The 13780-nt window shown below is 32.0% G+C and overlaps 1 protein-coding gene across 1 annotated transcript in view; it reads right to left on the reverse strand.

Annotated features, from left to right (window-relative positions):
• SI (sucrase-isomaltase) overlaps window positions 1-6915 on the reverse strand; it is a 102816-nt gene extending 95901 nt beyond the window's left edge. Inside the window, exons 1-3 of the mRNA XM_003256396.2 lie at window positions 6853-6915; window positions 4324-4441; window positions 2974-3107 (exon numbers count right to left, since the gene is read on the reverse strand). Coding sequence (XP_003256444.1) covers window positions 2974-3107; window positions 4324-4441 — 252 coding nt within the window. The 5' untranslated portion in view covers window positions 6853-6915. The remainder of the gene's footprint in view (window positions 1-2973; window positions 3108-4323; window positions 4442-6852) is intronic.
• Window positions 6916-13780: the final 6865 nt, after the last annotated feature.

Genomic DNA, 13780 nt, shown 5'->3' on the forward strand with positions numbered 1-13780 from the left:
ATGTGTATTCAATATATAGATATGTATATTCACTGTATTATGCCCCCAAAATTCATATGTTGAAGCTCTAACCCCCAATGTGAAGGTTTTTGGAGATAGGTCCTTTCAGGGGTTAATTAAGTTTAAATAAGGATATAAGGGTGGGGCCCTAATTCATTAGGACTGCTGTCCTTATAAGAAGAGGAAAAGACAGCAAAGATCTCTTTCTCTCTGTGCACGAAGAAGAAATACTATGTGAGGACAAAATGAGAAGGCAGCTGTCTACAAGCGAGAAAGAGAGGTCTCATTAGAAACCAACCTTGATGACACCTTGATCTTGGACGTCTAGCCTCCAAGACTGTGAGAGAATAATTGATATTGTTTAAGCTACCCATTCTGTGGAATTTTGTTATGGCAGCCTGAGCTAATGCACTTTGCATGGAATTATGGCTGTTTCCTAGGTAACCATTTGATTATTCTGTATTTTGTCATCATTGTGCAATAAGTAAACATGCCCTTTCTAATATACAATAAACATGCCATTTCTAGTATACAATAATTTATACAGTAAGCTTAATATAACCAATTTTCCAATATTTAACAATCATGATCTATCCTCATGTATATGAAAACCTAAGATAAATCTTTTTTTTAATTAAGGAAATTTTTAGAAAACCATGACTTTAACCAACTTCAATCTCTACCACTGCATTTGGAACAAATAATATGTAGTCAGATGGAATGCTTCTCGTATTTAAAAGAGTAAGTGTATATATTTAAGACGATAAATAATTGCTTTAGTTGATCCATTAAGATGGTGGAAAATTAACATTTGAAGTATTTTAAAGAATCTTTAAGGTATTTAATGAAAAGTATTATTAAAGATGCATAACTATAAATAAAAACAACAACAAAATAAAACCCTGAGTGACAGTTTGAATAAAAATCATATTTGAAAATTGCAACATCTCCTAAAGCAGAAAAAGGCAAATATTTAGGCCCGTTTTCTAATTTCAGGTAGATTTCATTTTTCATTCCTTTATTATTTATTTTTTAAATCCATTTCCTATAACAGAAAAATGCTACCTTGAAAATTCATCTACTTAGAAAATTATGACATGCTAGTTAAAGAACAGTGACTACCGAGTTTGTGAAACATGAGCTCACATTGAAATTTGCATACCACTGTTCCAATTCCAGTTTTGCCTGTAAACTAGCAAAGTGACACTGGAATATTAATTTAGCCTTGAAAAACAGTCTAAGCTTCCATATAAATCCAAAACTTTATGAATAAGATACCATTTAAATGATAATCTCTTTAAAATCATTTTGTTAAGTTGCACTTTTCCTAGTTAAAAATGTCAAGAAAACACTCAAATTCATTTGAGATATACTAAGTTAAACTTTTAAAACTGTAAGTTGTCTTTTTATAAATAACAAGCATAAATATATTGGCTGAAGTTTAACTTGCTTACTTCACAAATATAGTTTATTTCACACTGAAAACATTCTTCAGCAATCTAACAGTTTAGGTTGACACTAAAGACTAATATTAGGCAAGAAAACTGTAAACCACTGACTTTCAAATGTTGTTTCCCTATAAGATCTTCAAAACCCATATTGTTCCTAATAGAATTCAATGTTCAGCTTCAATCATTTCTCTCTCTCTTTCTCTCTCTCTCTCTTTCTCTTTCCCTCTCTCTCTCTCTCTTTCGAGATGGAGTCTCGCTCTGTCACCCAGGCTGGAGTACAGTGACATGATCTCGGCCCACTGCAAGCTCAGCCTAAGAAGATTAAGTAAAGAGAATGTCTGGCCACTTTCCTCAGTGTATCTCAGTAAATACTATGTTATTTAGCTCTTCTATCAGTAGGTAAGCTATAGGACCTATTATTTGTAATGTTACTCAAAGGAAAATCTCATCTCTTTCAAATTTTTTTCAAATTAATTAGAAAATTATATGCTTACTGTGATGTAGGGAAGACAGAATAGGGACAAAATAAATTTTATAGTTTATTCAGTTAATTTGTGTGTGGTAAGGTGGAGTGGAGAAGGTGAAATTTGTAATTGCATATCATATTTGCAAATACAAATATTTGCAAAACGTCAATATATAGAGTCAGCCCTCTGCATCTGTGGATACAGCAAACTGTGGATCAAAAATATTTCAAGGAACAAAAAATATCAACATGGTAATAAAAATAATGTAAATAAAAAACAATACATTACAACAATTATTTGTATAGCATTTACATGGTATCAGAGTTATAAATACTCTACAGATGATTTAAAGTATACAGGAAAATGTGCATAAGTTATATGCAAATACTGCCATTTTATATAAGAGATTTCAACATCTGCAGATGTTGGTATCCTCAGAAGTCCTGAAACCAATTCCCCGAGGATACCCATGAAGGACTGTACATATACACCCACACACATTGACCTTTATTACCGCACAGGTTTGTGGGAAAAAAAAAGGAAGAGTGAACTTGGGTTACATGAATCCAATTGGTTACTCCTAATTTTCTCCATTTTCTCTTCCTCACTTCTAACTGCTAAATTAAAAACAATTGATAATTTTCATAAAATGAGTATCATTTTATTTTCCACAGTTACTTCTTAATGCTATCATTACAAATACTCTAGTGGAACATACATACTCTCTCTTAAATGTTCTATATTATCAAAGGTATACTTTCTTCAAGAAGTAGATTTGAGATGACAGAATTTCATGAAGATTTATAAAATTAATGATAACTTGTTAAATATGGATGAATATTAACTTGTTGATTTAAATTGAGCAGAGATAAAGGAAAGCAAGCTCAGTAACTTCTGTTATCTATCATTTTTAATAGGGAGCTATAATAAAATGATAAATGCAGCCTAATTTATGCCTAGATCTTTATTAAATAAGATTGATCCAATATTCAGCAATTATCTTAATATAATAATGTATATATTCATTAAAAATATTAAAGACTTTTGCTGCAGACCTCTGTTGGGAATTGTTCTGGAATGCAGTTTATTCTCACATTGACAGGATCATTTAACACATTTGGACATTTTCCTGAATCAGGATTTGTAGTCACACCAGTAGTAGCTGGAGTTGAAGTAGAATCACTAATTTCTGGGGGAGGAAAAAACTCAATAAAATAAAACATGACATTAAATTAATTTTCTCAGATTTTTCAAGTAATAAGTACGTTTGAAAGAATGCATGAATTCATATCAAATGAAAATTTTCAAATAAATGTTGCATTTAAAAAGACCCACAAATTCAAGCACTAGTCATCAAAAGGAAAAGATCCAATCATACTTTTAAAATTGACAGTGTAGAATCCTATTCACTGTTTCTTTAGAAATACAAAATATATTTACAAAAGGACTTGGTGTAGATTCAAAAGGTAACAAAATATACATTCATACTGTATTTACAATTTGTATTTTATAGCTGAAGAAAAAAGATGGAGCAATATGAGTTATGAAAAACTTATTGAGAAGGTGAGAAGAAATTAGAGAAGAGGAAAGTAGGTGAAATTAAATACTTGCAAGCAAATAATTTGATAGGTAAAGTAGAGAAAGCTAGAATAGCAAAGAATGGTGTATACCAACTCCATATAAATAACATTCCAGCAATGAGATATCATTAAAATATATTGCTTCATAATACAGTAAGCTCTCAGTTTCTGGAAGTAGGTAAAACAAAAGATTAATAGGAATAGGAAATGCTAACTATAGAAGATAATGTGTAGCATCCTTTGCAATGCTGATTTGCTCAAGAGAGAATAATGAAGAAAGAGATTCAGCATTCCATATGTACCAACTCTAAATTAGAATTAAAATATTCAGAAAAAGATAATTAAACTATCCAAGTCTTTTTTCAACTTTCCTCTACCTGCCTTTCTCATACAACCTCTCTCTCTCCATAAAATAAAATCTAACCAGAACAAAGAATATTTGCTAAAATCCTTATTTCCTTTGCAAGTGTGTGAAGGCTGGAGCAAAAACCCAGGTTTTCACACTAATGAGATGATGCTCACGCCAGTAGGCGATTATTCCACCTTACATTAACGATTTGATCCCTTTGCCTCTTTGCTCTTTGTCAAGTAGCTAGGGAAGGCAATTAATGTCAAAGCACATGGATTCCTTAATTACAATAGCTCATCATTGAAATAAATGGAATATAATGCATAGAAAAAGTTGAAGTAATTGTGTAACTTACCCTGGATTTTTCTATGAGTGTTTCATCTTACACAGATTATTTTTTAAAACCTATAACTATTGTGGAGTAACTTCCTCCTAACTTCACGATAACGTAGACATGCTTTTAATGTACTACTTACCATCAACGGCAGGTGTCTTAGTTGCTAAAACAACAACTAAGGCGATAGCTATTATAGCAACTATGACAAAGAGGAAAATCAGAGAGATTTCTAATCCACTAAATTTCTTTCTTGCCATCTAAAAACAGAAAAGAATATATATTTAAAATGTAAAATATATAAATATAATAAACCACCAACAATTCTCGTGAAATTACATACATTCTTTTTTTTACTAGGTACAATGCAGAGTTGCAGACAGCACTTACATAATATCCTAAATTAAGCACTTAATAATATATTAAGCATATACTTAGTAACCTGAAACTTATACTGATATAAAATGTAAGCAACACATGCAATTTAAAGTAAAAGGAATGAATTACTGATGCACATTACAGTAGTAGTACACTAACATGAAAATACAGATGGAAAAAAATATCTTCAAGTAGGTGTGTCTTGCCTTCTCATTTAGAGCATTTTGCAAGGCAAAGGCTTCTACTTGCACTGTTTCTCAATTCTCACAACAGTTCTATGAAGGAAATAGTTATTCACATTTTACTAATTAGGAACTTTAAGCTTAAGAGAGAATAAGTTATATTTCAAAGTTAAAACTTCAGTTTTTTTCTTGAACTCTCATCTCCCTAATTCCAACACTGCTTTCCACAACAATATTGTCAAAAAGAACACAAATACATATATTTGATAGAATAGTATATATTTGGGAGTTGCTACTCTGTTTAAAAATCTTTTGAATTTTCACCAAGCTCCTCCATCAAACAGCAGCAAATGAGATACAAAACTCTCATATCAAAAATACATATTTATTATTAGATGACATTATACTTTTGAGGTAGCATATAGAAGATACCCAAATGTACACTGGAAAGAACACATCTCCAATAATTATCTGAAAGCATATTTGTTTAATTTTGACCACATATATCTCATTTTTCTTAGTTCTCAAGTTTCCATGGATTATCTGTATTCTATGATTTTAGTATAAATCTTAATTCAAAGACATATACCAAAGTAGAACTTAGAATTTCTACAGTAAATGCTTTAATGAATTACTGGGTTTAAAATCTTTTTTTTTTTTTTTTTTTTTTTTGGTATCACAATGGTCCCTGTTCTGTAACTATGTCAACTCACGTACCAAGTTGTCCCAACCTAATCACCTTTTTTCCCTTCTTGCATATGTTTTACAACATTCAATCATTCAATAAATCCATTTGACTTTATCTTCAAAGTATTTTTAGAATTATGCCTCCATTTTCTCCCCAGCACCACAGCATAATTTTTAGATAACGCATTGCCTTCGTACCTGCTGTTCAGTTTCAATCCCTCCCCTTCCACTCTTCTAGGTGAATTCTAAATTCTGCTCAATTCAAATGCCATGGTGAGTTCCTTACTACTCTGAGGCACAGTTAATCTAGCCTTTCTTCGTTTACCACAGCATATTAAATGTCCATTGCAATTATTTATGTATATGTCAATTTCCTCAATTAGATCGTTACATTCTTGTTAGCAAAAATTATAAAAGTAGTCAGAGACTAATATTAAGTAAGTAAAAACTTAATTTTTTAGTATAGCTTATAAATGAATATCTGCAGATTAGGATTTATTCTTAGTATATAATTTTCTGTTACAGATACGTAAGCTGTTTATTGCATCAGCAATCTTCAAACAAAATGAATGTAATCTAAACAGAGCAACAGGTAACATACAAAGCTGTTCGAAAAATGAAGCCCAGTTGCGTGATGTTATGTTGAGAAATGACAAAGTTACATTTAGTATTCAACTTTAAATAAGTGTAAATCTCATTTGAAGTGATAACCTACTTTGCTACCAAGAAGTCAATAATGAGAACTGTGCTTTCCTTTTTGATAAGGGAAGTCTTAAAAAATGCATTTTTGCCATGAAACAAACTCTCCTTTGTCTAGAAAAATTAAAATAAAATTTAAAACAATTGCTTAAAATTACCGTGATAAAAAATATGATCCCTGTAATTTTGGATTACAGTAATTTTAAGCAACTCTTCTTGGAAAATATATATTGATACCCTTTCTCTGCATATTTATTATGAAGATGAATAATACTTTATTGTATAACAACTTGATGAATGATCTTTAAAAGGTCAGCTAAGAAACAGTAATGTTTTATAAATGTAGCATTCTATTCTATATAGATTTTCTTAAAATATATTTAAGCATATTTTATTAGAGTATTCATCTATTTTTCAAAATCTTAATCAATACTTATTTTCTTTCATATAGAGTCATTAAACAAAACTTGCTATGATTCCACCTAAGTCTTACAAAAGTTATAATGAAGAGTTGGGCCAAAAAAAATCCTGTATTAAAAAAAATTAGAAATATTTTTTCCTGTTTAATACAAGGTACTACATATTTTAAATGACAACTTAAAATATATGATATTGCTGTTTAAACCCAGTGCAGATAGACGGGAATACTGCTAACACAAATTAAGAAAAAATATAATTAGTTGAAAACATAAAAATAACAAAAAACATATGAGCCATAGACTTACCTTATTTCATAGCCTGTTCTGTTTGCTATGTTGTACCAGACTTGGATAAGGCTGCCAAAATAACGATCAAGGAAAGTTGCTTAGGTATATATTGACCTACTCATAAAGTTTTATTGCACCCTCACCAGCCTATCAGTATTTAATAATCTTCTGCTCAACATGCAATTGTTAAAAGCCTTAACCCTGAAAGTAGTTTACATAAATGTTTCTCTCTGGGAATCTAAGTTAATTAGTAATTGTACTGTCAGATAGTCTTTGATTTCTCAAAGCTGTGAACTATTAATATCTTAAGAACATAAAAGTAGTTCTTTCTGTTTTTTTCTCTTTTCAAAATTATATTTATTTTATATTTGGATTTTGTTATAATAACTATTTTGTCTCGTGTGCAATTTAGATCCTCACTGGAAAGTAGAAACATATTTGAAAGACAGAATCTGTAAAAAATTTTCAGGATATAACAATTAGAAGATAATATTTCATAAAAAGCAATGATTAAATAAAAATTATTCCCTGTATCTTGTCTTCGATCTTAAGGTTGAAAAAGAGACCAAATCCTTAAGTATAAAACATAAAGTAGACGTGTACAGATCACTAATTTAGAGATGAAATCAACATTTTTATCTATTTATTTACCATAGATAGCACTCATTGAATTATAAAAAATCATATTGTAAAACTTCTCATTTCATGTAGTAAAATGTATACAATTAATTACACTACTGGTTTAAGCTAGCATAATGTTTAAAAGCAATGGATTTGATATAATAAATTTGGATATAAATGCTGGCTGTACTATGCTTACCTGAGAAATTGTGGGCAAAATACTACCTATAAAATCACTAAGACAATTATATGAGCTAATATTGCTTAATTATTATTGACCCCAATTTGGCTCTGAAATTGTCAGAGTCTAAGCCTTGCATACCATCTGGACACTACCATTTCAACAAAATATATATTAAAATAATGCGTTTGCATAAAGTAGAGCAATTAGTTTTTGAAGCAAACTAAATATGAGTCTAAAAAGAAAATTTTAAAAAATTATGCATAAGCAAAATGATCCCCAAATTGAGTTGGATAGTCAGTAGGCAGGATAAGCTGTGAACACCAAAAGTGAATCATAACTGGTGATTGACACCTAGTGTGATTAGAACAGATTAATGTTCAACTACTCTCTTTATGGAGTATTATGTACTTTGTCTCTGAAACGTGCATGTCAGAATTTCAAACATATGGTAGTTAAATCATGGACGTCTAAAGTAGTTAAATCATGGACGTCAAATATGCACTTTAGGTTAAAAGTTACATGGTTTAATATACTAGTTTCATATGTTACTTGCCACGAGGATGCAACAAGAAGACAAAACTCGAATTTTCACAGTGATAATGCAGAGATACTTCAAAATATTAAATAATAAAAAATGTTCTGCTTCTTTTAGAGGCTTGTGAAAAAACTAGAAAGAAAACAGCCACATGACAAGAGAAGAAGGAATGGGAGAAGGCTCCAGGAGGTGTTGAATTTGTTTGAGTTCTTTCTCCTAGAAGACAGAAGCAGGTGCAATAGAACACAAATATAAAAAGGGAAGCCAAGGTTCCTGCCTGGGTCATAAAAAATATTGGATACAAAAGATTTTAGAAGAAGAAGGAGAAGACAAAGTCAGGGGCAAGACACCAGAACCATCAGAAAGACCAAAAGATGGAGAGCTACATGAAGAGCTTCCAGAAAATAGGACATATACAAGTGCTGGTATTCCAGTCTTACACACAGATGCATAGATAAATAAATAATAGCACACATTTGCTAATAAATAGCACAGATCACTTTATAGATATATCTGTAGATGTAACAATTCTTAGAAGCTTCATACCCACATTTCCAGATATCTTCAACAGTCTAAAGTAGAACTCTTTATCAGTTCCATCAAGACCATTCTTTATCTAGCTCTATCTCAATTGATATCTCTACATCTCCCCAAGCAATGTGAGCTCAAGACTTTTAATTCCTTTTTGTTAAGCGTTATACATTGACACTTAATTCTGCAAGTGCTCTTCCTCAATGTTTCATACGTAATTCTATTTACTTACTGCTACTGGTATAACAATTACATTACTGTAATTGTTTCCTAACTGGTCTCCCAAACTCCAGTTATTCAACTTTTCTCTTTTCTCTAAAATAAATCCACCCACCTCTCATCATAAAATAATTCAACTCATTATATTCCCAGTGCAGTAGTCCAATGATACTTAATGCCTAGTGGAGAACCAAATTTCTTAACCTTATATTTGAAACCCTATACCTTTCATATTTGCCATTTCATCTCCCCTGCTTTTCCCTTCATAACAATGTGTTTCACGCTTGTAGTATAGTGCTGTCTTAGCTGGTATCATATTAAAGCTATCCATAATTGCTTCAATTGGTCATGTGAGACTGGAAGTGCAGAGAGAGCCAGGACAATGCTTTCCTTGCCTTTACTTAATTCAAAATGCTTTTCAGCATGTTTTATATGGAGTAGAATATAGCAGTGACTGCCATTTGTATATCCATATCAATTCTCCCTTATCAAAGCTCACCAGTCAAAGTCTATCCAGAACACAAATGTGGTCAAACAAGGAAGAGCAGGGTGTCTTAGTAACAGGAAGTTGGAAGAGGCTTATTATAGGATTTAGACTTGTGTTGTATGGCTATAGAGGCTAGGGAAAGGAAGGCTAGCTTTGAATCGAATAATGTCCAGAAGTAAGAGCAATTCAGTAACATAGTTGCCAGGTATCATAATCTTTGTTCAGGACATTGGAGGAACAAAATCATGCTAGGGATATATCATTGGTAATAAAACAGCAACATACTGAAAAGTCAATTTTTGCAGCTACAATATGGCCTTGATAAAAACATGGTTTATTTTAATCTGACCATTAACAGAGCTAATTTTTCATTTTCTCTCTTTTCTTTCTTTTAGTGATAGAACCACCTAAATGTAATCGGGTATGTGGCTGTCCAGAGTGTGCTATAAAACCCTTCATGCTGCTAATTTTGTGTATGCATATAAATTCTAGTCAATGGGATGAAACCTGATTTCATGCATGTGACTTCCATAGTACATTTTTTTAAAAGAAGAAACAGCTTTCTCTCCCTCATCCTTTACTTCATTCTATGAACCAAACACATACGTATTTCTGTAAGTCAGCTTTGACCATGTATTTCCTAGGAGATAGTGGAGTAAAAAGTTAGAAGGCTCATAAGATTCCATGACAACTTTGTGGAACATAGCTACCTGTCTACCCTAGATCGTTCACCTTCGTCTGAATAGTAAATGAAAAAGAAATAATCTATCTTCTTTTACCCAGTGAACATTGAATCTTTTCATTAGACTAGCTTGTTTCACACTCATCTAATAACATATGACAAGATATTGGCCATTGAATTATGAATTCTAACAATAAAATGTTAAGTACCTCTACTATGGATCTAGAGGTTCTTAGTTGGATTATGTCCATTATCTATTGCCTTCTTTGGCCTTCCATTTTGTAACTTGCCAGGTATTTTTATGAATCAGGAATCTATTTGCGTAGATACACTGCATAAACATGTAAGACTAAGAAGAAATAATAAAAACCAAAAACCTTAAAAGGATTATAATATCATTATAGATAATTGTAAAATGAAAAGGAGTTTCACTCATGCTTTGCTGTTTGATGACAAAAGTTTTATTTGTGTTGTCAAATCTGCATTTTTGAAATGTGAACTGTGGACTTGGATGGTGCTATGGTCTGAAGGTTTACCTCCCCTCCAAATTCATATGCTGAAATTCCAACCCTAAAGATGATGCTATTAGGAATTGGGGCTTTGGGGAGGTGATTAGGTCATTGAGATGGAGCTCTTCTGAATGAAAATAGTGCTTTTCTATAAAAAGGCCCCAAAAAGAACCTATGCCCCTTCCACCTTGTGAAGTCACAACATGAACACACCATCTATAAACCAAGGAAATGGGTCCTTACCAGACATCAAATCTGGCAGCATATTGATCTTGGATTTCTCAATACCCATAATTGCGGGAATTAAATTTCTATTGTTTACAAACCATCAAGTTTATGGTATTTTGTTACAGAAACCCAGACAGACTAAGATAGATGGAGAAGAGCTGGTTCATTTCAAATATAAGTTCTTGGAGAACTTCCTTCGAGTTATATTTAAAAACCGTTCTTTAATCTTCACTGAAGCAAATTGACAAAACAAATTGCTACCTAGTAAATTTCAGTCATTTGATATGCAAAAAAAATTTTTCTGTATAATATTATCCATGCTATGAAATACACAAAAATTAACAACTAATAAAAATGAATGTCTGAGAATATTTATAATTATCACTATAAATATTATAAATATAATTGAAAATACATTTCTTTCCTGAAATATTCCAGTCCTAAAATATTCAACTTGTTAATAATTTTCTTTTTCCTACTTCCATATTTTATTCTAGGAAATTTATTACAGAAAATATCACTTTTGGAATATGAAATATTTGTTCACATATTGGAAACAGCTATTCTAAAAAGACTAGGGACAAGAAATTTAAACAGGACATGATTTCTCTGTAATGGTTATTAACTTATACATTCCTGAAATAGAGGTTTCACAAATAACAGTAAACATAAGTAAAAATAAAGTGAGGCAACTCTAAAATTAATCCGCTCTCCTTAGAGCACTGTGAGGCTTACCTACTTTTAATTAAATATTTGACAGAAACTTATGGCCATATTTCTTTGGCAAATAAATTGAGAATCCTAAAACCAGCTTAGAAACTTGTTTTTTCTTCAAATTTCTCTAAGGTTATTGCTATACTATTAAAGTTAATTGGTAAATCTTCATAGACCTGGGTGTTCACCAGACTCTCTCAAACTGATTTTTAATTTTTAAAAACTAATTTTAATTTAATGAAGGTTTTAACAATGATAGTAAGTTATTGATGAAACAGGGGTTAAACATTTACTTTCTCTTTTCTTCACACATAAACCCTAATTGGAATAATATTTGTTAATTAACTAGCAGTTACTAAGAGTACATTTGAAATCAATTCAAGTATAAATTTTTTGAAAGTAATGAAGCAGTCTCTATGAATAAGCATCTCCAAGACGTGGACCTTTCTAACTCTTCAATCAAGATTACAGCAATCATCTTCCAAAACTCCTTTTTGTATTCATCCATATAATCAATTATTTCTAGAAACATAAGTTTTTGGGCACAAAATATGAGTTCAATTGCTCATTTGACTCAAATGTTTTCTAAGCCAATGGCCACCAACATAATCAAAAAATGCTATTCAGCTCTAATATTCACATTTACCACATGGTGAGATTTTTATGACCATTCTAACCTATCAGTATGTTATGTAATGCCATTATCTGTGTTAGGGAGAATAAATGAAAGAATAATATTCCCTTTCGACAATCACTGCCTCATAAACAGTGTGTGCACTTCTAGTGGGTGCAAAAGTTTCAATTTATTAAACTCTTTATGAAAAAATTGGAAAACTGTTCAATTAAAATGAGAGAATAAGCCATAATGAAGACATTTTATGTTGTTAAAAATCTTCTTTGATGTTGTCAGAATATATAAGACAAATGTTACAATACTAGCATTGTAATTATTTTCTCCAGAATATTCAAAGTTCTATTGCTACATTATGACATCAGACTAATAATTGGGGTTCATTTTAGGTTTACCCTGTAGTACTCAAATTATATTAAAAGAAATCCTGGCCAGGCTTGGTGATTCACCCCTGTAATCCCAGCACATTAGGAGGCCGAGGTGGGAGGATCACTTGAGTTCAGGAGTTCGAGACCAGCCGAGTCAACATGGTGAAACCATGTCTCTACTAAAAGTACAGAAATTAGCAGGGCATGGTGGTGCATACCTGTAATCCCAGCTACTTGGGAGGCTGAGGCAGGAGAATTGCTTGAACCCAGGAAGCAGAGGTTGCAGTGAGCTGAGATTGTACCACTGCACTCCAGCCTGGGGCAACAAAGCGAGACTCCATCTCAAAAAAAAACAAATCATAATTGAGAAAAAAATCCATGTTACATGTCACCCATAATACATGAACCTAATGAATTGTTTCACTCTTACCCAACAAAAGATCCTAGAAACATCTAATGCTGTGCTTTGGATAGGAACTAGGTTGCTGGCACAAAACTGAAAACACCACATCAAGACATGCTTTAATGAGAATAATATGTCAGCATCTTTCACAAATACAGAATTGTTAGGACTTTCTACTTTTTTGTTAGGTTAATTTGGCAAGAGGATTTTTCAAAAAGTAGTTTATTTATGCTTCAAAATGTCTAGATTCTGCCTTCTGCACAGAATTTAGAAAGCTGGAAAGGTCATAAGGCCACCACATTTATTTGAATACTCTTCAAAATACAACTTTTCTTGAACCTATTTGGCAGTTGGAGTTACAGTAAAACTATTAACTCAAAATCTAAATAAATCCAGAAGAACTCAAAGAGTTACAGGATATTAGCTCTTGTGTTCTTGAAGCAGATGGGCATTAATGCCATGCAAGCGAGTAAGGAGAATGCCACTGAATCTGTAATGAATTGCTAAAGCTGAGTGTGGGCAATCATGAGAGTGTGGAAACTCCGGCAGCCAAAGGCACAGGGGAATTTGCACCCACTCACAAGTTCTCATGCATAGAACTGCAGACTGGCTGGAGAGTTTTGTGAATCCCTCCCTTATGAGACAGTTTCAGTGGAAATATATGACTGCTGTGGCAAGAAAAGTACAATATCCCACGTGCTCCCCCACAGAGCAAAGGCCTTAGGATGCTGGGAAAAGGTAACAAATCTGGTGTCCTTAGGACACAGGTGAAGACCTGAAGCTAGGGGAATGAAATAGAAAAAAACAAACAAATACACACAAAAAAAAAACAAA

The sequence above is a fragment of the Nomascus leucogenys genome, chromosome 11 (genome assembly GCF_006542625.1).
Source record: "Nomascus leucogenys isolate Asia chromosome 11, Asia_NLE_v1, whole genome shotgun sequence".
NCBI classification, from domain to species: domain Eukaryota; kingdom Metazoa; phylum Chordata; class Mammalia; order Primates; family Hylobatidae; genus Nomascus; species Nomascus leucogenys.